Source organism: Heptranchias perlo, chromosome 2 (assembly GCF_035084215.1).
Source record: "Heptranchias perlo isolate sHepPer1 chromosome 2, sHepPer1.hap1, whole genome shotgun sequence".
Taxonomy (NCBI): Eukaryota; Metazoa; Chordata; class Chondrichthyes; order Hexanchiformes; family Hexanchidae; genus Heptranchias; species Heptranchias perlo.
This window is the reverse complement of record NC_090326.1, coordinates 148,742,458-148,767,374: the sequence shown is the minus strand read 5'-3', so window position 1 is coordinate 148,767,374 and position 24,917 is coordinate 148,742,458. Positions and strand designations below refer to the sequence as shown.

At 43.5% G+C, this 24,917-nt stretch overlaps 1 protein-coding gene across 1 annotated transcript in view; it reads left to right on the top strand.

Moving 5' to 3' along the window:
- The window catches only part of nom1 (nucleolar protein with MIF4G domain 1), an 85,861-nt gene that overhangs the window by 14,758 nt on the left and 46,186 nt on the right, over nucleotides 1-24,917 (top strand). The window contains exons 5-7 of the mRNA XM_068008228.1: nucleotides 4,374-4,484; nucleotides 21,751-21,912; nucleotides 24,098-24,219. Of these exons, the coding sequence (XP_067864329.1) occupies nucleotides 4,374-4,484; nucleotides 21,751-21,912; nucleotides 24,098-24,219 (395 nt within the window). The remainder of the gene's footprint in view (nucleotides 1-4,373; nucleotides 4,485-21,750; nucleotides 21,913-24,097; nucleotides 24,220-24,917) is intronic.

Genomic DNA, 24,917 nt, shown 5'->3' with positions numbered 1-24,917 from the left:
GAAGGACATACATCAACGTTCTGAGTCGGGATGGTGGTGACTTGGAGAGGAACTTAGAGGTGATGCGGTGTTCCCATGCACCTGCAGCTCTTGTCCTCGTTGATGGAGGTTTGGGAGGTGCTGCCAAAGAAACTTGGCGAGTTGCGACAATTCATCCTGTAGATCGTACAAAATGCAGCCAAGGTCTTCGTAAAGGGGGTGATGTTTAGGCTAGTGGGTGAAGTGCCGATCAAGCAGGCTGCATTATCCTGGATTCCAGCTTCTTGAGTGTTGTTGCAGCTACACTCGGCTAGGCAAGTGGAGAGTATTCCATCACATTCCTGACTTGTGCCTTGTAGGTGGTGGAGAGGCTTTGGGAAGTCATGGGGTGAGCCACTTGTCACAGAATACCCAGACTCTGACCTGCTTTAGTACCTAGGCATTTGTGGCTGGTCCAGTTGAGTTCTGGCCGGTGACCCCAGGATGTTGATGGTGGGGGATTCCGCGATGGAAATGCCATTGAATGCCAAGGTGAGGTGGTTAAGCTCTCTCTTGTTGGAGATGGCCATTGCCTGGAACTCGTGTGGCGGGAATGTTACTTGCCACGTATCAGCCCAAACTTGGATGTTGTCCAGGTCTTGCTGCATGCGGGAATGGATTGCTTCACTATGTGAAGAATTGCGAATGGAGTTGAACACTGCAATCATCAGCAACAGCGCCACTTCTGACCTGATGGAGGGGAGGTCGTTGATGAAGCAGCTGAAGATAGGTGGGCCTCGGACTCTTCCCAGAAGAACTGCAGCGGTTGAGTTTCTTGAGGATGTAACTAGCAGGGTAGCTGAATGGAAACCAGTGGATGTAGTTTATTTGGATTTTCCAAAAGGCATTCAATAAGGTACCACATAAAAGGTTGTTACACAAGGTTAGGGCTCACGGGGTTGGGGGTAATATATTAGCATGGATGGCGAATTGGTTGAAGATCAGAAAACAGAGTTGCGATAAACGGTTCATTCTCAGGTTGGCAGGCTGTAACTCGTGGGATGCCGCAAGGATCGATGCTTGGTCCTCAGCGATTTACAATCTAAATGACTTATATGAAGGGACTGAGTGTAACGTATCTAAGTTTGCTGATGATACAAATCTAGGTGGGAAAGTAAGCCGTGAGGACACAGAGTCTACAAAGGGATATAGACAGATTAAGTGAGTGGGCAAGAAGGTGGCAGATGGAATATAATGTGGGGAAATGTGAGGTTACTCACTTTGGTAGGAAGAATAGAAAAACAGAATATTTTTTAAATGGTGAGAAACTATTAAATGTTGGAGTTCAGAGAGACTTGTGTGACCTCGTACAAGAATCACAAAAAGTTAATATGCAGGTACAGCAGGCAATTAGGAAGGCAAGGGGGTTGGAGTACAAGAATAAGGAAGTCTTACTACAGTTGTACTACAGGGCTTTATTGAGACCTCACCTGGAGTACTGCGTACAGTTTTGGTCTCCGTACCTAAGGAAGGATACTTGCCTTGGAGGCGGTACAACAAAGGTTCACTAGATTAATTCCTGGGATCAGAGGGTTGTCCTATGAGGAGAGGTTGAGTAGAATGGGCCTATTCTCTCTGGAGTTAAGAAGAATGAGAGGTGATCTCATTGAAACATATAAGATTATGAGGGGGCTTGACAGGGTAGATGCTGAGAGGTTGTTTCCCCTTGCTATAGATTCTAGAACTAGAGGATATAGTCGCAGGATATGGGGTTGGCCATTCAAGACTGAGATGAGGAGGAATTACTTCACGCAGAGGTTCGTGAATCTTTGGAATTCTCTACCCCAGAGGGCTGAGGATGCTGAGTCATTGAATATATTCAAGGCTGAGATGGATAGATTTTTAGACTCTAGGGGAATTAAGGGATATGGGGATCGGACGGGAAAGTGGAGTTGACATTGAAGATCAGCCATAATCTGATTAAATGGCGGAGCAGGCTCGAGGGGCCATATGGCCTACTCCTGCTCCTGTATCTTATGTTCTTATGATGTTCTGGGGCTGAGATGATTGGCCTCCAACAGCCACAACTATTTTCCTTTGTGCCAGTGGAGAGTTTTCCCCCTGAGCCCCATCGATTTCAGTTTTACTAGGGCTCCTTGGTGCCACACTCGATTGAATGCTGCATTGATGTTAAGGGCATCCCACCTCTCGAATTCAGCTTCTAGTATCTATGTTTGGATCAAGGCTCGAATGAGCTCTAGAGCTGAGTGTTCCTCGCGGATCCCAAACTGAGCGTTGGTAAACAGGTTATTGGTGAGTAAGTGTTGCTTGATAGTACTGTTGGTGATTCCTTCCATCACTTTGCTGATGCTTCGGCTGATATGGCAATAGTTGGCCGGGTTGGTTTTGACCTGCGTTTTGTTGAAAGGACATACCTGTGCAATTTTCCACATTTTTAGGTAGTTGCCAGTATTGTAGCTGTACTGGAACAGAACTAGGGTGCAGCTAGTTCTGGAGCAGAGGTCTTCAGCACTAGAGCTGGGATGTTGTCGGGGCCCGTGGCCTTTGCTGTGTTCAGTGCACTCAGCCATTTCTTGATCTCACGTGGAGTGAATCGAATTAGCTGAAGACTGGCATTTGTGATGATGGGGACCTCAGGATGACACTGAGAAGGATCATCCACTCGGCACTTGCAGCTGAAGATGGTTGCAAAGTGAAGACGGTTTTGCGGGGTAGGGCTTTTCTGTAATGAATGACCATCACAGGAATTCCACAAGTCTTCAGAAAATTAAATGTTTCGATGGGCCCTATACTGTGATTGTTTTCATTTTATTTGCTACTGCAATTGATATATGTGGCTGGAAGCACCATTAATGCTTGTTGATATGTACTGTGTGTGTGGTAGAGTCATACAGAATAGGAAGATCTCAGATGTGGCCCCTGGTTTTTGCTGATTTAGTCAATTTCAACCAGGCAGCAGTGTCCCAGGGCTCAAGAGTGGAAAAAATTCAGACCGTGTTACTTCTGATCACTTTCCAGTGGCCTTTACTGCTTAGATACAAGTGCATCAATGTTTTTCTAAGGACTGGATCAGACTCGACAGTGATGCCTCCTCGGATAAAAATATTTCACGCACAGGATAGTGATAATATGGAATGGACTGCCCAAGGAGGCAATCGAGACTGATAACACCAGTAATTTTAAGAGCAAGTTTGATGGACATTTCGTGAGAAAATCATAGAAATCTTAGAATTGTATATCACAGAAGAAGGCTATTTGACCTATGAAAGAGCTATCCAATTAGACCCACTCCCCTGCTCTTTCCCATAGCCTTGTAAATTTTTCTTTTTCAAGTATTTATCCAATTCCCTTTTGAAAGTTACTATTGAATCTGTTTCCACCACCTTTTCAGGCAGTGCATTCCAGATCATAACTCGCTGCAGTTTTTTTTTAAAAATCAGCATATCTCTGCTCTGGTTCTTTTGCCAGTTACCTTAAATCTGTCCCCTCTGGTTACTGACTCTCCTGCCACTGGAAACAGTTTCTCCCTAAGTACTCTTATCAAAAACCCCCCAATTTTGAACGCCTATTAAAGCTCCCCTAAACCTTCCCTGCTCAAAGGAAAACATTTCCAGCTTCTCTAGTTCTCCACATAACTGAATTCCCTCATCCCTGATACTATTCTAGTAAATCTCCTCTACAGCCTCTCCAAGGCCTAGACATCCTTCCTAAAGTGTGATGCCCAAAATTGGACACACTACTCCAGCTGAGGTCTAACTAGTGTTTTATAAAGGTTTAGCATAACTTCCTTTTTTTTGTTCTGCATCCCTCTATTAACAAGGCCAAGGATCCCGTATGCTTTCTTAACGGCCTCCTCGACTTGTCCTGCCACTGTGAAAGATTTGTATACGTAAACCCCCGGGTGTGTGTGTTGATGCATCCTCTTGAAAACTGTATCATTTACTTTATATTGCCTCTCATTCTTTCAAAATGCATCACTTCACAAATCTTTTAAGAAAGTGGATGTTCCCACTCGTGAACTCGGAACTGATAATGTATCTGTGCACAGAGCTCTCTTCTGGCCTTGCGAATTAAACGTGCAGCCAGGCAGCATAAACAAGATATTGCTTGGGGGGAATGGATTCTGTAACTACCAGCCACAGACCGACAACACACTCTTAAATACCTCAGTATCAGACAACATCTAAATATTTACAACTGAAATAAAGAGACATTAAATTCTTTTATACCACGCATTTCATCTCAACGCAAATCAACTGAGGGATATAAGTAGTGACCGGTATATTCTGTTTGTGTACTCCGGGGTCAGTCAGATGGACCAAAATGGTCTTTTGCAGTCCAGTGCATTCCCATGTACACTGATTAAGGTATAACTCCTAATTTTTCTGTTACAGATCCAGTTTATGCTGGAAACCATGTTGGCATTGAAGAATAACGATATGCGAAAAATTCCAGGTTATGATCCTGAACCTGTGGAAAGACTTCAAAAACTGCAGAGAAGTCTGGTAATGCAGTAATACTCTTAAATATCTATCTGTACAAATGTAGGAAAAAAAATCATGCTTTGTACCAAACAAGAGTGGATGTATGCTGGGAGTTTTCCCTGACTGATTTACTGATTAGGATACAGCGAATCATAGACCGGGTATTTGCATAGGATGTCACCATCACATAGGAGTGTCAGCAGATGAACCGCTGCCCTGTTGATGTCGTCATCCAAAGACGTGATATCAGATTCCACACCCCTCTCAACCTCTCCACTGCCTCTGTTATCAGACTGCCTCTCCGACATACAGTCCTGGATGAACCGCAATTTCCTCCAATTAAACATTGAAAAGACCAAAGCCAATGTCTTTGGATCCCCTCACAAACTCCATTCCCTGCCACTGATTCCATCCCCCTCGTTAGCCACTGTCTCAGGCTGAACCAGACTGTTCACAACCTCAGCATCCCATTTCACCGTGAGCTGAGCTTCCAACCCCATATCCACTCCCATCTCAAAGACCAACCACTTCCACCTCCATAACACTGCCCGTTGCTGCCCCTTCCTCAGCTTATCTACTGCTAAAACACTCATCCATACTTTTGTTACTCCAGACTCTACTATTCCACTACTTTACTGGACAGCCTCCCAATTTCCCCCCTCCATAAACTTGAGCTCATTGAAAACTCTGCTAACCATATCCTAACCCGCACCATCAAGTTCGCCATTGGCTCACATCCACGATTGCCTCCTTTTTAAAATTCTCATCCTCTCCCATCCCTTTCTCTGTAACCTTCTCCAGCCCTACAATCCTCCATGAACTCTGCATTCCTCCAACTCTGACATCTTGTGCAACCCCCACTCCATTTGCTGTACTATTGGCAGCTGTGTTTTCAGCCATCTAGGCCATAAGCTCTGGAATTCCCTCCCTATACCCCTATCTCCTCCTTAAAATCTACTTCATTGACCAAGCTTGTAATCACCAGTCTTAATTTTACCTTCTTTTGGTCTGTATCAACTTTTGTCCAATTACATTCCTGTAAAGCACCTTGGGATGTTTTCCTACATTAAAGGTGCTAACAAGTTGTTGTTGAATGAGCTGCCTTCTTTGTCATAGCATTTCAGAGTGGATATATGCTGGGATTTTTCCTAACATTCAGATTTACTGATTAGGATACAGTGAATTGTGGACCAGGTATTTACATACCATGTCACTACCAATTGGGACAAATTTGACATTTATTAGTTTCTTAAGGATGCAACTAGTCGGGGAGATAAAGGGGAACCAGTGGATGTAGTAAATTTGGATTTTCAAAAGGCATTCGATATGGTGCCACATGAAAGGTTGTTACACAAGGTAAGGGGTTGGGGGTAATATATTAGCATGGATAGAGGATTGGTTAAAGGACAGAAAACAGAGCGTAGGGATAAACGGTTCATTCTCAGGTTGGCAGGCTGTAACTAATGGAGTGCCGCAAGGATCGGTGCTTGATCAGCTATATACAATCTATCTTCATGACTTAGAGGAAGAGACTAAGTGTAATGTATTCAAGTTTGCTGACGATACAAAGTTAGTTGGGAAAGTAAGTCGTGAGGAGGACACAGAGTCTGCAAAGGGATATGGACAGATTGAGTGGGCAAGAAGGTGGCAGATAGAGTATAATGTGTGGAAATGTAAGGTTATTCACGTCGGTAGGAAGAACAGAAAAACAGAATATTTTTTAAAAGGTGAGAAACTATTAAATGTTGGTGTTCAGAAAGACTTGGGTGTCCTCGTACAAGAAACACAAAAAGTTAATATGCAGGTACAGCAGGCAATTAGAAAAACAAATGGCATATTGGCCTTTATTGCAAGGGGGTTGGAGTACAAGAGTAAGGAAGGCTTACTGCAGTTGTAGAGGGCTTTAGTAAGACCTCACCTGGAATACTGCATACGGTTTTGGGCTCCTTATGTAAGGAAGGTTATACTTGCCTTGGAGGCAGTGCATCGAAGGTTCACTAGATTAATTCTTGGGATGAGAGGGTTGTCCTACGAAGAGAGGTTGAGTAGGACGGGTCTATACTTTCTGGAGTTTAGAAGACTAGGGGGCATAGTCATAGGATAAGGGGGCAGCCATTCAAGACTGGGGTGAGGGGGTATTTCTTCAAGCAGAGGTTGTGAATCGTGGGAATTCTCTACCTGCAGAGGGCTGTGGATGCTGAGTCATTGAATATATTAAAGGCTGAGGTGGATACATTTTTGGACTCTTAAGGAAATCAAGGGCTATGGGGATCAGGCAATTCAGTGGGGTTGAGGTCGAAGATCAGCCGTAACCTGATTGAATGGCAGAGCAGGCTCGAGGGGCTGTATGGCCGACTCTTGCTCCAATTTCTTATGCTCTTAGGATTGTTGGCAAATGAGTCAGCCGCCATCTGCATTATATATGTCAGGTTAAACACTGCAACAACAACAACTTGCATTTATATAGCGCTTTTAACGTAGCAAAACATCCCAAGGCACTTCACAGGAGCAATTTTCAAACAAAATTTGACACCAAGCCACGAGATATTTGGACAGGGTTGGTCAAAGAGGTAGGTTTTAAAGAGATTCTTAAAGGAGGAAAGAGAGGCGGAGAAGTTTAGGGAGGAAATTCCAGACCTTAGGGCCTAGGCAACTGAAGGCTCAGCCACCAATGGTGGAGCGATTAAAATCAGCAATGCACAAGAGGCAAGAATTGGAGGAGTGCAGAGATCTCGGAGGGTTGTAGGGCTGGAGGAGGTTATAGAGATAAGGAGGGGCAAGAGCATGGAGGGATTTGAAAACAAGCATGAGAATTTTAAAATCGAGGCACTCCTGGACCGGGAGCCAATGGAGGTCACCGAGCACAGGGGTGATGGGTGAACGGGACTTGGTGTGAGTTAAGATACAGGCAGCAGAGTTTTGGATGAGCTCAAGTTTATGGAGGGTGGAAGATGGGAGGCCAGCCAGAAGAGCATTAGAAAAGTCAAGTCTGGAGGTAACAGGCATGGATGAGGGTTTCAGCAGCAGATGAGCTGAGGCAGGGGCACAGACAGGAGATGTTACGGAGGTGGAAGTAGGCAGTCTTGGTGATGGAGCGGATATGTGGTCAGAAGCTCATTCCAGGATCAAATAGGGCGCCCAGGTTGCAAACAGTCTGGTTCAGCCTCAGACAGTGGCCCAGGAAAGGGATGGAGTCAGTGGCTAGGGAACGGAGTTTGTGGTGGGGACCGAAGACAACAGCTTCGGTCTTCCCAATTAGTTGGAGGAAATTTTTGCTCATCTAATGTCGAACGAGCAGTGTGACTAATCAGAGACAGTGGAGGTATGTAAATAGGTATGGCAGGCTCAAAGTCTGAGGTGACATGCATGATGTTGACCTGCCTGAACTCAAGTACCATGCAAGGTGAAGTGTATGAAGTTGGCACTCCTCAAGCAGAAAGTTGCACAGCTTGAGTGTCAATATTCCGCAACATTCAGGATAGAGAAAGTTTTCTCGAGCAGAAGTTCCAGAGGGTGGTCGCCCCACAGGTTGCTAAGAGAAGCTGGTAAAGGAGGTTTGGTTACCATCAGACTGGGCAGGAAGCAAAAGGTGAGGGTAAAAAGGGAGCTGTGGAGCTGGATTTGTCTAATATGTATATCTGTTTAGGTACACGTGATGTGAACAAAAAGGGTGACGGAGTAGGGTAACAATGAGCCACAACCAAGCACTGGGCCATGAGTGGTTACCCATGGGGTTAACGGTACAGGTAGTAAGAATAGATAAGTGATGATTGTGGGGGATTCTAAGGTCGGGGGGGGTAGATAGCTTCTTTTGTGAATGTGATCCAGAGTCCTGAATAATTGTTGCTTCCCACGTGCCAGAGTTCAGGATATAACGGAGTGAATGCAAATGGGAGGAAAAGCAGCCAGAGGCCGTGGGTCATGTGGGAACCAATGACATAGATAGAAAGAAAGAACTTACATTTGTCCAGCGCCTTTCACAACTGCAAGATGTCCCAAAGCACTTTACAGCCAATTAAATGCTTTTGAGATGTAGTCACTGTTGTGGTGTAGGGAAACAAGGCAGCCAATTTGCGCACAGTAAGGGCCCATAAACAGCAATGACATAATAACAAACAATCTCTTTGTGATGTTGGTTGAGGGATAAATATTGGCCAGGCCTCTTGGTATATTGCCACTGAATCTTTTACGTGCACCTGAGAGGGCAGACAGAGCCTCGGTTTAACGTATCATCCGAAAAGACGGCACTTCTAACAGTGCAGAACTCCCTCAGTACTGCACTGGAGTGTCAGTCTAGATTTTTGTGTTCAAGTCTCTGGAATGGGACACAATCTTCATACTCGGATGCGAGAGTGCTACTCTGAGCTGACACCTAACTTTCTCCCTCTTGAATCTTTCGGAGTGCATCCAGTTGACTCACAAGCTGTTCAACTTTCTGCACAAGGAGTGCAACCTTTGCACGCTTCATAACTTGCGAATTCACCCTGGATTGTACCTGAGTCCAGGCAGGTCCACATCATGCACATCGCATACATCACTCCAGACTCTGATCCTGCCATACCTCTTTGTATATTTAATCCAATAGAAATTCTTTTTAAGTTATTGTTAAATTATTTCTATTTACTCACAATTTATTTTTAAGTTGATATGCTTTGACGTCTTTCTATCCTACTCCCTGAAGCTATTTGACAGTAAAAACTATAAATTAGGGTTTCTCCCAATGACTGAAATTTTTTTCCCACCTGCAAGCCAACTTAATGATATTTATTAATGGGGAGGCGGGGGGTGAGGAAGAAAGCTTACTTGCTTCTGTGGAATAAATTCCACCCCAGTTTATGGAAGGCAAGACCAAATTGCAGAGTCAGCAGCTGAGATTTGTTCCTTCCATTTAAGATTTCTCATGTGCTAATTGAAAGACAAAACATGCAAGAGAGTTGTTCAGAGGCAGCAGGTAATGGGGATTAAGGGAGAGAAACTTCAAAAAGCGTGAATTTGGGAAGAAGGCACAAGTTTCTGCTGGGGGGATTGGGCTTTGACAATGTCCTGCTAGTCTTTCTGAATGCAGGGATGGGGGGGTGACATTTTATTCAGCCAGCTTGACAGAAACTCCTGGAAGTCACAGGCTGCTGCAGAGCCACTAGGTGGCAATATGAGAGAGGTTTGGACAATTCACAACTGGTGCTTTTCTACTGAACGTTACTGTGACGCATTTACAGCCGTAACTGTTAATGAAAATAAATATTGATAGTGAAATGGAATCTTGCCATCCACTCCAATTTTAATATATTGCCTTGCATTTGCATGGTCTTCCCTTGTCACACACTTCCTGGAACACTTTGTCATGTCTAGCAGTCATGCATAACCTATACCTACCTTATTTGATCCAAGTCTTCCCAGCTCCCGTCTCCAAGATAGGTGGCATAGTGCTTCTGCCTGCGGCTGCTTAGCCTCTTCACCAATCCCACCACCATCCACTGAACAAATTTAAAGGTCATCCCTCAGCCAGCACCCCAATTTAACCCTTGGCCCCGCTCATGGAGTTCCCTAGTTAGAATGGGGAACGCCTCTAAGGAATCCCAGCTATACAGAAAAGCTTTCAAGAGCACTGAACAAATTTATATCCAGTTCTTCTAGGAATGTCACTTCTCTTCATGGAGTGGGATTCCCTCAAAGGATTCGCCAACCTCATTTGGAAACTTCTTGCTATTTCTGTGGCAAACAGTGCATGTATATTTCAAGTTCCATTTAAATAATTCAGTGCCCCCTGCCAATGGACTCTATCTGCCTCTTAATGCAGCCACTGCATGCTGCCGATGATGTGCTACCTACAGAATGCACTGCAACAACTTACCACAGTTACTTAAAGAGCATCTCCCTCCCCCACGGCCTCTACCAACCAGAAGAGTAGCAATATCGTGGAAACACCATCGCCTTTAAGTTGCACACCATCCTGACTTGGATATATGTCACTGTACCTTCATCATCACTGGTTCAAAATCCTGGAATTTCCTACAAACATCATCGTGGGAGCACCATAACCACAAGGACTTGCAGTGGTTTAAAAAAAGTCCAGCACCACCTTCTCGGGGCAGCTAAGGGTGGGCAATGAACACGGCCTTGCCAGCTTCATCCATGTGCCGAGAACACTTGATGTGCACCTGGAATTTCTGCGGGTGTTCTCCTAATTGCCGTAAGTTTCACAGAAACCCTGGAAAAAAGGCGTAAATGGTCATTTATGCCAATCTTCCACTGAAATTACAGTGGATAATTGGGAGAAGCCCCTTGGAAATTCTACCCCATAGAAGTATTTCGAGCTCATGGCTGCGAAAGACAGTTGCTTTTTTTAAACACCTGGGAGAGGGATTCTCCTTCAACGCTCTTTCCCTTCCCTGCTCCCTCTCACCACCTCCACTCCTACACACACAACTGCAACCTACCTGGATCCTGGAACATCTTCCCTACTATCATTTCCTGTATCCTGACCTTGGGGGGAAAAAATCAAAATTAACTATGTACTTGAACAAATGTATAATTAAGAACACTGGTTTACACTTTTTCACAAATAGATCTAGAAGTATCAATAACATTCCCACAGTACTATATGGTAATATTAGCATTTATCATAAGAACATAAGAACATAAGAAATTGGAGCAGGAGTAGGCCAATCGGCCCCTCGAGCCTGCTCCGCCATTCAATAAGATCATGGCTGATCTGATCCCAACCACAAATCTAAAGAACACAAGAAGTCGGAGCAGGACCCGGCCACATAGCCCCTGGGCCCTCTCCGCCACCCACAGGGCATTGACCGATCCGAACTCAGCTTCATGTCCAATTTCCTGCCCGCTCCCCATAACCCCTAATTCCCTTTACTTCTAGGAAACTGTCTATTTCTGTTTTAAATTTATTTAATGATGTAGCTTCCACAGCTTCCTGGGGCAGCAAATTCCACAGACCTACTACCCTTTGAGTGAAGAAGTTTCTCCTCATCTCAGTTTTGAAAGAGCAGCCCCTTATTCTAAGATTATGCCCCCTAGTTCTAGTTTCACCCATCTTTGGGAACATCCTTACTGCATCCACCTGATCAAGACCCTTCACAATCTTATATGTTTCAATAAGATCGCATCTCATTCTTCTGAACTCCAATGAGTAGAGTCCCAATCTACTCAACCTCTCCTCATATGTCCGCCCCCTCATCCCCGGGATTAACCGAGTGAACCTTCTATTACTGTAGATCAATGACCTTAATAATACATTGTACATTACATGAGATAAAACAGCACATTCTCTGACCCCCACATAAGCAATGCCCAGGAGATCTTCCAGTAAATATTATTGGCTTTACAGTCTTAGATTCCATCTCAAATTTGTTGTGTTGCACAATGGTAACGGTAGGGAGGGCTTTAAGAATTTTTTTAAAACATTTGTGAACAATAAAGTTTTATTATACTGATGGCAGCAAAAGCAGGACTCACTAAATATCTCTGAACTTATTAAAAAGAGTGTTCTTGGTGCATGAGGTTTTGCATGTTTTAAAAAAAAATACAGCTAACGCAGTCCATTTAGAGTAGCACAGGTATATTGTGGTCTTGCAATTCTGCAATTTTACCGTTAGGTGGCAAATACGTATTTTTCAAGGCACTTTCCCCATCTGGTCATAGGAATTGACTACTGCGTGAACATAGAATCATAGAAGTTTACAACATGGAAACAGGACCTTCGGCCCAACATGTCCATGTCGCCCAGTTTATACCACTAAGCTAGTCCCAATTGCCTCCACTTGGCCCATATCCCTCTATATCCATCTTACCCATGTAACTGTCCAAATGCTTTTTAAAAGACAAAATTGTACCCGCCTCTACTACTGCCTCTGGCAGCTCGTTCCAGACACTCACCACCCTTTGAGTGAAAAAATTGCCCCTCTGGACCCTTTTGTATCTCTCCCCTCTCACCTTAAATCGATGTCCCCTTGTTATAGACTCCCCTACCTTTGGGAAAAGATTTTGACTATCGACCTTATCTATGCCCCTCATTATTTTATAGACTTCTATAAGATCACCCCTAAACCTCCTACTCTCCAGGGAAAAAAGTCCCAGTCTATCCAACCTCTCCCTATAAGTCAAACCATCAAGTCCCGGTAGCATCCAAGTAAATCTTTTCTGCACTCTTTCTAGTTTAATATCCTTTCTATAATAGGGTGACCAGAACTGGACACAGTATTCCAAGTGTGGCCTTACTAATGTCTTGTACAACTTCAACAAGACATCCCAACTCCTGTATTCAATGTTCTGACCAATGAAACCAAGCATGCTGAATGCCTCCTTCACCACCCTACACCTGTGACTCCACTTTCAAGGAGCTATGAACCTGTACTCCAAGATCTCTTTGTTCCATAACTCTCCCCAACGCCCTACCATTAACGGAGTAGGTCCTGGCCCGATTCGATCTACCAAAATGCATCACCTCACATTTATCTAAATTAAACTCCATCTGCCATTCATCGGCCCACTGGCCCAATTTATCAAGATCCTGTTGCAATCCCAGATAACCTTCTTCACTGTCCACAATGCCACCAATCTTGGTGTCATCTGCAAACTTACTAACCATGCCTCCTAAATTCTCATCCAAATCATTAATATAAATAACAAATAACAGCGGACCCAGCACCGATCCCTGAGGCACACCGCTGGTCACAGGCCTCCAGTTTGAAAAACAACCCTCCACAACCACCCTCTGTCTTCTGTCGTCAAGCCAATTTTGTATCCAATTGGCTACCTCACCTTGGATCCCGTGAGATGTAACCTTATGTAACAACCTACCATGCAGTACCTTGTCAAAGGCTTTGCTGAAGTCCATGTAGACCACGTCTACTGCACAGCCCTCATCTATCTTCTTGGTTACCCCTTCAAAAAACTCAATTAAATTCGTGAGACATGATTTTCCTCTCACAAAACCATGCTGACTGTTCCTAATCAGTCCCTGCCTCTCCAAATGCCTGTAGATCCCGTGTCTCAGAATACCCTCTAACAACTTACCCACTACAGATGTCAGGCTCACCGGTCTGTAGTTCCCAGGCTTTTCCCTGCCGCCCTTCTTAAACAAAGGCACAACATTTGCTACCCTCCAATCTTCAGGCACCTCACCTGTAGCGGTGGATGATTCAAATATCTCTGCTAGGGGACCCGCAATTTCCTCCCTAACCTCCCATAACGTCCTGGGATACATTTCATCAGGTCCCGGAGATTTATCTACCCTGATGCGCGTTAAGACTTCCAGCACCTCCCTTTCTGTAATATGTACACTCCTCAAGACATCACTATTTATTTCCCCAAGTTCCCTAACATCCATGCCTTTCTCAACCGTAAATACCGATGTGAAATATTCATTCAGGATCTCACCCATCTCTTGTGGTTCCGCACATAGATGACCTTGTTGATCCTTAAGAGGCCCTACTCTCTCCCTAGTTACTCTTTTGCCCTTTATGTATTTGTAGAAGCTCTTTGGATTCTCCTTTGCCTTATCTGCCAAAGCAATCTCATGTCCCCTTTTTGCCCTCCTGATTTCTCTCTTAACTCTACTCCGGCAATCACTATACTCTTCAAGGGATCCACTTGATCCCAGCTGCCTATGCATGTCATATGCCTCCTTCTTCTTTTTGACTAGGGCCTCAATCTCCCGAGTCATCCAAGGTTCCCTACTTCTACCAGCCTTGCCCTTCACTTTATAAGGAATGTGCTTACCCTGAACCCTGGTTAACACACTTTTGAAAGCCTCCCACTTACCAGACGTCCCTTTGCCTGCCAACAGACTCTCCCAATCAACTTCTGAAAGTTCCTGTCTAATACCATCAAAATTGGCCTTTTCCCAATTTAGAATTTTAACTTTTGGGCCAGACCTATCATTCTCCATAGCTATCTTAAAACTAATGGAATTATGATCACTGGTTCCAAAGTGATCCCTCACTAACACTTCTGTCACCTGCCCTTCCTTATTTCCCAAGAGGAGGTCAAGTTTTGCCCCCTCTCTAGTCGGGCCATCCACATACTGAATGAGAGATTCCTCCTGAATACACTCAACAAATTTCTCTCCATCCAAGCCCCTAATGCTATGGCTGACCCAGTCAATGTTGGGAAAGTTAAAGTCCCCTACTATTACCACCCTATTTTTCTTGCAGCTGTCTGTAATCTCCTTACATATTTGCTCCTCAATTTCCCGTTGACTATTTGGGGGTCTGTAGTACAATCCTATCAAAGTGATCTCTCCCTTATTTTTCAGTTCTACCCATATGGACTCAGTGGGCGAACCCTCGGATATATCCCCTCTCACTACTGCCATGATGTTCTCCCTAATCAAGAACGCAACTCCCCCTCCTCTCTTACCTCCTGCTCTATCTTTCCTATAGCATCTGTACCGTGGAACATTGAGCTGCCAGTCCTGCCCCTCCCTTAGCCATGTTTCAGTAATAGCTATAACATCCCAGTCCCATGTGCCCATCCATGCCCTGAGTTCATCTGCCTTGCCCATCAGACTTCTTGCATTGAAATAAATGCAGTTTAATCTAGACTTCCCTTGGTCTTTGCCCTGCTTTCTCAGACCATCTGTCCGGTCATGTTTTGTACACTCTCCCTTACTGCCTTTTGTTTCTGTCACCACTTTACTTCCCACTGACTTCCTGCATCGGTTCCCACCCCCCTGCCACATTAGTTTAAACCCTCCCCAACAGCACTAGCAAACACTCCCCCAAGGACATTGGTTCCAGTCCTGCCCAGATGCAGACCGTCCAATTTGTACTGGTCCCACCTTCCCCCAGAACCGGTTCCAATGGCCCAGGAATTTGAATCCCTCCCTCTTGCGCACCATCCTAGCTATCCTGTCATTCCTACTCTGACTAGCCCGTGGCACTGTTAGCAATCCTGAGATTACTACCTTTGAGGTCCTACTTTTTAGTTTAACTCCTAACTCCCTAAATTCAGCTTGTAGGACCTCATCCCGTTTTTTACCTATATCGTTGGTACCTATATGCACCATGACAACTGGCTGTTCACCCTCCCCCTCCAGAATGTCCTGCAGCCGCTCCGAGACATCCCTGACCCTTGCACCAGGGAGGCAACATACCATCCTGGAGTCTCGGTTGCGTCCGCAGAAACACCTGTCTATTCCCCTTACAATTGAGTCCCCTATCGCTATAGCTCTGCCACTCTTTTTCCTGCCCTCCTGTGCAGCAGAGCCAGCCACGGTGCCATGAACCTGGCTGCTGTCACCTTCCCCTGGTGAGCCATCTCCCCCAACAGCATCCAAAACGGTATACCTGTTTGAGAGGGGGATGGCCACAGGGGACCCCTGCACTACCTGCCTGCACCTCTTACTCTGCCTAGTGGTCACCCATTCACTTCCTGCCTGTACTCCCTTTACCTTGCTAACAGAGAGATTATGTAGCAACTGGATACAAAATTAGCTAAGAGGGAGTAGTGGTGAATGGTTGTTTTTTAGACTGAAGGGTGAACAGTCAGAGGTCATGGTCCATATCGGTACCAACGACATAGGTAGAAAGAGGGATGAGGTCCTGCAGGAAGAGTTTAGGGAGTTAGGAAAGAGATTAATAAGTCGGACCTCAAAGGTAGCAATCTCCGGATTACTCCCGGTGCCACGTGCTATTGAGTATTGAAATAGGAGGATAGGGCATTTGAATGCGTGGCTGGAGAGAGAATACAGGAATGAGGGCTTTAGATTCCTGGGACATTGGGCCCAGTTCTGGGGAAGTGGGACCTGTACAGGCCGGAAGAGTTGTACCTCAACAGATGTCCTTTTGGGGAGGTTCGCTTGTTCTGTGGGGAGGGTTTAAACTAATTTGGCAGGGGGATGGGCACCCAGGTGTCAGATTGGAAAGGAGAAACGAGGTGCACAAAGTATTGGGAGAGACAGATAGCACTCGAGTAAGAAATAGTGCGGCATTAGATGGGATCAGACTAAGAGAGAATACAGAAGGTCTAAGATAGGCTTACAGTGCATGTATGTAAATGCACGAAGCATAGTAAACAAGGTTGGTGAGCTGCAGGCACAATTAGCCACATGGGAATATGATGTGGCAATAACAGAGACCTGGCTCAAAAAAGGGCAGGATTAGGTACTAAATATTCCTGGATACAAGGTGTTCAGGAAAGACAGGGAAGGAAAGAAAGGAGTTGGGGGGTGGCAGTATTGATTAAGGAGAACATTGCAGTGCTGGAGAGATGGTGTCCTGGAGGGGTCAAGGACAGAATCTATTTGGTTAGAGTTAAGAAACAATAGAAGTGCCATTACACTACTGGGGGTAGTTGATAGGCCACCACCTAGTGGGAAGAATATAGAGGAGCAAATTTGCAGGGAAATTACAGAGATGTGCAAGAGCCATAGAGCAGTGATAATGGGGGACTTCAACTATCCTAATATAAACTGAGATCGTAATACTGTAAGGGGCAAATAGGGGGAGGAATTTTTGAAGTGTGTTCAGGAGAACTTTCTTGACCAGTACATTTCCGGCCCAACGAGAAAGGCATTGCTGGATCTGGTCCTGGGAAATGAGGTGGGCCAAGTGGAGCAAGTATCAGTGGGGGAACATTTAGGGAACAGCGATCATAGTATCATAACGTTTAGATTAGCTATGGAAAAGGATGAGGACCACTCTAAAGTAAAAATACTCAATTGGAGGAGTCAATTTAAATGGGATGAGAACTGATCTGTCCTGGGTAAATTAGAAACCAAGATTGGCAGGCAAAACTGTAATTAGAAAGTGGGCGGCCTTTCAGGAAGAGATGGTTCGGGTACATTCTAGATACATTCCCACGAGGGACAAAGGTAGGGCAACTAAAACCAGAGCTCCCTGGATGACAAAAGAGATAGAGAGTAAGATGAAGCAGAAAAAGGGGCATATGACAGATGTCAGGTTGATAATACAAGTGAGAACCAGCCTGAATATAGAAAGCTCAAAGGGGAGGAGAAAAAGGAAATAAGAAGGGCAAAGAGAGAGTCTTCTATCAGCATGTAAACAGTGAACGGGTCGTAACAAGGTGGGGGTACCAATTAGGGACCAAAAAGGAGATCTACTCATGTAGGCAGAGGACATGGCTGAGTTACTAAATGAGTACTTTGCATCTGTCTTGACCAAGGAAGAAGATGCTGCCAAAGTCACAGTAAGTGAAGAGGTAGTTGAGATATTGGATGGGCTAAAAATTTATAGAGGAGAGACTAGAAAGGCCTCCGGGTGGGATGCATCCTCAGTTGCTGAGGGAAGTACGGGTGGAAATTGCGGAGGTACTGGCATTATCTTCCAATCGTCCTTAGATATAGGATTATCTGCTCATGTCACGAGTGGGTCTTAAATCCATAACCTTCTGACCCCAAGTCGAAAGTGCTACCTTTGAGCCAAGGCTGACACCAAGTGAAGTTCCCTACACACTGTCACTTCAAAAACTCCCAGGAGTTAGATACAGAGCAAAGCTTCCCCTACTCTGTCCTAACTGTATGCTCTATCGCAACTTTCCACTGCACCTGTCTGAGATTTCCATTACTGCAAAATCCAACCTTGCGGCCTCCCTGAGCAAGATTGATAATTAATGGGTAAATTTTTGTGCTCATGTTATGCACTCCTGGCGGGCAGGGATTCACATCAGGAAATCGTACATATAGCGTCTGATTTTTCCATCCATAAGTTGAGATTTCTTGATGTGCACTTCGAGTAGACGAGGCTCTGTGTCAGAAGTGGAAAATTCGCCCTTCAATGTAGTGGTCAATGCATGTTTTTTGGAGTAGAGGGATTAAACAGTGGTCAGTGTTGGTCCCATTATTCTTCTCACCCTTTTTCATATTTTATACATAGATCTGGACATAGATACAGGGGCACAGGATCAATTTTTGCAGACAGCACAAAAATAGAGAATGGTTAACTCTGAAGAGGACTATGCGACTTCAGGCAGATGGAGACAAGTTAGCAGATTGGGCAGATAGATGTCAGTTTAAGTTTGATGCGGAGAAATATGAGGTGTTAAATTTTGGTAGGAGGGATGAAGATCAGTTTTGCACTGAATGGCAAAACTTTAAAAGGAGCAAAGGATCTTTGATGTGAGATTTTTGATTATGTATTTTTCATATTTATTTGTTATCTTTATATTGTAAAATATTAATTACAATTATAGAATGGCAAAGCACTTGTTATGACACATAAATCAGCTTGCTATGCATTAAGTATTTAGTGCGTCATTACGGTTCAAACACAATACTATAATAACTGTACAGTAAAATAGTTTTATTGACCCTTTTCTGTTCTTCAGCACACATACACTACTTTGAGAGATTCATAGAAGCAGAAAACACTGATTGCACAAAATCTTGTTGAACCATAACTGTACATTACACTGATGAAAAGGTTAATGTTATCCTCTTCGAAAAGTGAATTTGTTTTTATATCCAGACTGTAAATGTGTCTGTTTAGTGTAACAAAGGTTGTTAACGAGAATATTTACTTTACAGTTAAAAGGGACCATTACAAGACCACTTCAGATGATGTGTGTTTTATTGCTACCTAACCTCCATGCAAAATTTGCTTTATAGACTGAAAAATAAACAGTTTGTGATCTGATGTTTTTTTCCCCAACTTTATTATTTCAATTGTAAGTAAAATGGAAAATTCTGTTCTGTTGAACATCTGGTCTCATTTAATGCAGCTCCATTGTGTTTTGCAAAACCAGATCAGCGCAATGAGCGGGAACACTTTTTTTCACAGGAAGATGTGCAAAGTCAAAATTGCACCAAAAATATATAGATAGTGGCTTTTTGATGTAAATGGAAGTAATCTTCCAACAGTGGAAAAATAGAGCCTGAAAAGAACATGTAGGAAATGAGAAATCGAATTGGTGACTAAAACTGACTAAATTGGGGTTACGTTAATGCGATACTGATGCATTATTATATATAAATATATTTTTGTGCGTAGTGACTGGTGTGAACATAGATTGAGTCAATTTTGTGACAGATGCCCAAACAATGGGGGTGGGTAGGGTGGGTGCCAAAATAATTTTAGGTGTGATTACAAACTAAAGTTAAGCAGCAAAGCTCATTGATGTAAGGCTAGCAACATTTTAAAATAAAATCACTACTCAATGTTTGGGAACATAATCTGAACTTTCTAGGTTATCTGAGGGGATTAACCTTGGTTGGGGGGGGAAGCTGGCCATTGGATTCCATCTCAGCTGCTGAGGTGTACTCAATTATTTTTTTAAATCTTGTCCATTAGCGAAGTCAATTAAGATTTGCAATCTGACTAATGCCTAGTACATTACTATCTTGTACCTCATGGAGCTTTTTGGTCAAGTATGCTTCAGTCAGTTCCAATGCTTAGGTGTCAGCCTTGGCTCAGTGGTAACATTCTTGCCTCTAAGTCAGAAGGTGAAGGGTTCAAGCCCCTCCCCAGTAACTTGAGGATATAATCTAGGCTGATACTTCAGTGCAGTTACTGAGGGAGTGCTGTACTGTCGGAGATGCAGTCTTCAGGATGAGCTGTTAAACCGAGGCTCCGTATGCCCCCTCAGGTGGACGTAAAAGATCCCGCAGCAGTATTTAAAGAAGAGCAAGGGGTTCTCCTAGTGTCCTGGCCAACATTTATCCCTCAACCAACATCACTGCAACAGATAATGTGGTCGTTTACCTCATTGCTGTTTGTGAGACATTACTGTGTGTAAATTGGCTGTGCATTTTCCTACATTACAACAGAGACTACAATCCAGGGAGAAAATAGCACTTAATTGTCTGTGCAGCACTTTGGGACATTAAGGTTATGAAAGATGCTATATAATTGAAAATTCTTCTTTGCACTTACAATCCATGTTAATATTTTTGTTATTAATCTAAATCTATTGCTTTAAATGTAACATTTAGGACATTCTGATTCATGATCAGAATCCAATTAAAACGCTGAAGTGTTCGCAACCATCCTCAGCCAGAAGTGTCGAGTGGAGGGTTCTTGATCTCCTGAGGTCCCCACCATGAAAGATGCCTATCTTCAGCCAGTTCAATTCACCCCATGTGATGTCAAGAAACGACTGAGTGCACTGGACGCAGCAAAGGCTACGGGCCCTGACAACACCTTGGATGTCGTACTGAAGACCTGCGCTCCAGAACTAGCCGTGGCTCCAGCCAAGCTGTTCCAATAGAGCTGCACTGGCATAGGAACGGGTGTAGGCCATTTAGCCCCTCAAGCCTGTTCCGTCAATTAGATCATGGCTCATCTGTACTCAACTCCATTTACCCGCCTTTGCTTCATATCACTTGATATCCAGACCTCATCCCGGCCTTGGCCTTAATATGGACCCAAGCTGAATTCCAGACGTGAGGTGAAAGTGACTGCTCTTGACATCAAGGCAGCATTCGATCAAGTGTGGCACCAAGGAGCCCCAGTAAAACTGTAATCAATGGGGATCAGTGGCAAAACTCTCCAGTGGCTGTTGTCCTAACTGGCACAAAGATGATTGTGGTTGTTGGAGGCCAGTCATCTCAGCCCCACTCATTTGTGGCTATCGGAGTTCCTCAGGACAGCGTCCTAGCCGCAACTACCTTCAGCTGCTTCATCAATGACTTCCCCCCCATCATACCCATCATAAGTTCAGAGGTGGGGCTATTCACTGATGATTACACAGTGTTCAGCTCCATTTGCAATTCCTCACATAATGAAGCAGTCTATGCCAATATGCAGCAAGATCTGGACAACATCCAGGCTTGGACTGATGTGTGGTGCAAATGTTACTTGCCACCTAAGTGCCAGACAATGACCAACTCCAACAATAGAGCACCGAACCACCTCCCCTTGACATTCAATGACATTACCATCGCCAAGTCCCCCACCATCAACATCCTGGGGGTTGCCATTGATCAGAAATTCGATTGGATCAGCCACGTAAATGCCGTGGCTACCAGAGCATATCGGCGGCTGGGTATTCTGCGGTGAGTAGCTCACCACCATCCAGGACAAAGCAGTCCGCTTGATTGACATCTCATCCACCAGCCTAGACCTCTACCACCAGTGCACGGTGGCTGCAGTATGTACTATCTACTGTATGAATTGCAGCAACTCACCTCAGTTTCTTCATCAGCACTTCCTAATCCTGCAACCTCCACCACCTAGCAGCACATCATTTTGACTTGGGCATATATCGCCGTTCCTTCATTGTTGCTGTGTCAAAATCCTGGAATGGATATTAAAAATATGCATTGATCATTGGAAGAAAGCATACTCCTCTGCCATCTATTGTGTCTTTGCAGGTTCATAACAGTCGTCGTGACTTCCTGCTCCGTGCAACGTTAGAAAACCTACTGACAGCAGACCAAGTAGGACGTTGGTGGATTGTGGGATCATCTTGGAGTGGTGTCCCCATGATTGACCACACAAGTACCAAGATACAGCAAAAAATTGCTGTTGGAAAGGTGAGCATTTCAGCTGCCACTGTACAGTGGGTATAAAAGCAGTTTTTTTTATTTTGCTTTGTTGCCAGTTTTATACCAGTGTGGCTTAGGTTACTTTAACCCTGTATAAACAAGTGTTGAAGTTTGAGTTAATTCCAGCATGTCTTGAATCTATATTTTGTTTTGCATCTTCACTGAATGAAATGATACTTCCATTTGGTACTAAGAATGTAAGTGTGTCAGTAGGATTCCGATCCATTAAAAGCAAAGTAATCTACTTTGACCGTTTGCATACTGAAAAATGTTCCTGCTTTCAAAAGAGTCGCAGAAATTTTGGTACAAAAGTAGGTAATTCGGTCCTCATGCCTGTGCAGCAGATAGCTTCCCCCATTGGAGCTATCTGTTATAATCTCATTTCCCTTATTCCATTTCTTCCATGTTTAGCTATTTCCTTCTTAAATTTTGTCATTGAATCTGCTTTAATAGCCAATTGTGGAAAAGCAATCCATATTCGAATCATTTTCATAAAATATTTCTAACCTTTTCCTTAATACTTTTAGTACTAATCCTGAGTTTAAGCACCTTTCTTGCCCATGCACTTACCAGTGGAAATAATCTTTTACTGTTTACTGTCTCAAACACTTTTGTAATTTGAACACTTAGACCCCTCATAATTTTCAACTCTATTGGAAATTTTATTAATTAGGGTATATTTCCATTCTTTGCTCTTTTTCCCAAAATGTACTACACATTTAGCTACTTTTGCCATATCTCTGTCCACTCCCCTATGGTCTTCTGTATTGTTCCTCACAGTTTGCTAATTCTCTTCCCCGACATGTGTCCAAATTAGGTATCTGACAAATTTTCATGTAATTTCCTGTATGCCTGTATCATTTGTTTATATATTTTTACATATATATAACCTAATGAGGATTCCTGGGGCACAACATTAGATGCATCCTGTCAATCCAACATTCATTTACTCCCACTCTATCCTCTGTCTTTTAGCCTTTGCTCAAGTCATGCTATCGTGTCACCATTAATACCACGGGCCTTTTTAATAGTCCAAACACACCCACTCCTTTTGTCCTTGTTGACCTGTGGTTTTTGATACTCTCTGCCTTTCTAATTTCCCTTTTTGCTTCTCCTCTGTACTTCTGGTAATTCTCCAAGTGTTCTATGTTACAAGCATTAGCTTTATATCTCCTTGTGAGATTTTACTTTTGACCAAACCTCCTTATTCATCCATGAAATTCTAGTCTTTTATGCAGCCCTTTTACTCATAGTTCATAATCGTCAGCCTGAGCCTTGTTATAGTTAAATATTCTGATGACCTTTCATCAGAAAGGAACAGTGCTTTATGGATAGTTCAGATTTTACTTCACCATATTGGTGAGGAATTCAAACATTTTTGTTAGGGCAGGAAAGTGGAGTTGAGGTAGATGATCAGCCATGATCTTTTTGAATGATGGAGCAGGCTCGGGGGGAAGGAGGGCATACTCTTGCTCCTATTTCTTATGTTCTTAAGTCATTTCAATTTGGCCAATGGCACATGAACAGAGACATTATAGCAATTCAGCTTACCATCACAATAAAGGAAAAAAACAGGATCAAGAATAAGGATGTTGGACTGGAAAACAGCAAACCTTAGAAAACGGAAGAAAATGGGCCAACATCCATAACATCAAAATCTTGTGTGTTTTTAAAATAAATACTTCCTGTAATGAGTTTTCCCAAACCTGCCTTGATGACTTTGTCAATACTGGCTGAAAAAACTGCAGAAAATATAATAAAACATTAAAACTATTCATAGTCTATAAATTTTAAAATTTTAAAACTGTGCACAGCAGCCAGTACAGTGGTGGAACTAATAATGGTGGGAAGAGCCAGCTTCATGGATAAGTCAGGAGTTACTTAAAAGGCTATTATCCTCTAATTAAAGAGCTGAAAAGCTGTGAAGGCTCAGAAGAGATTCATTACCAATGTTTGTCAATTGACTCACCCTATAATTATAAAATTGTTAATTAACGTCTCAAGACTAAGGTTATAGCACTCTCAAAACTGCTTTAAAGCGTTTCTGATTTTAAATAAGTTTACCAAATGAGCATACAAAATAAAAACTGGTAATGTTCATTAATTACTTAATTACTGTAGCCCTCAACTGCAGTCAATATATTGACACTGAGTACTACTCGTTACATTTCAGGTAAGCGGAAAAATTATGGAGCTAGCACGAAAACAGCGGATGAATACAGACATACGGAAGAACATCTTCTGTGTCATGATGACCAGTGAGGATTACTTGGATGCTTTTGAAAAACTTTTAAGGTCAATGTCTGACTCTTGTTTCGCTGAATAAAAAATACCTTGATGCAGCATGAACGATAAATGTTAGAGTAATATGCTATAGTGAGGTTGTACTGTGAACTTGGTTATTTATTAGCATGCTCACCTCTGAGTCATAAAATCATGGGTTCAAGCCCCATCACAGGACTTGAGCGCATAATGTAGGCTGGCACTTCAGTGCATTACTAAGGAATGCTGCATTGTTGGAGATGTCATCTTTCAGATGGCACTTTAAACCAGCTGCTTATATGTTCAGATCAGATGGCACTATTCCAGGAAGAGTGGTGTTTTCCCGGTAACCTGGCCAATATTTATTCCTCAACCAAAACAGATTAACTGATAAGTTACTGTTGTAGCCCTTACTGTGTATAATATGAGTGCAACATTTGCCTAAATAACAAATGTGACTACTTAAAAATAATTTATTTAGTAGTGAAGCACTTTGAAACGTTCTAACACTTCAGCACTTCTTCGAAACAAACCTATAGTTGGAAGCTTGAGACCCCCAATTGAGCCCCACTTTTTACATTACCGAGCAAAGTCCTGTCTCTTCCTTTGCAACTTCAAGCCATTCCCATATTCCCAATTGTAGGGGTGTGCTTCATGCGGCACATAAGAACATAAGAAATAGAGCAGGAGTAGGCCATACAGCCCCTCGAGCCTGCTCCGCCATTCAATCA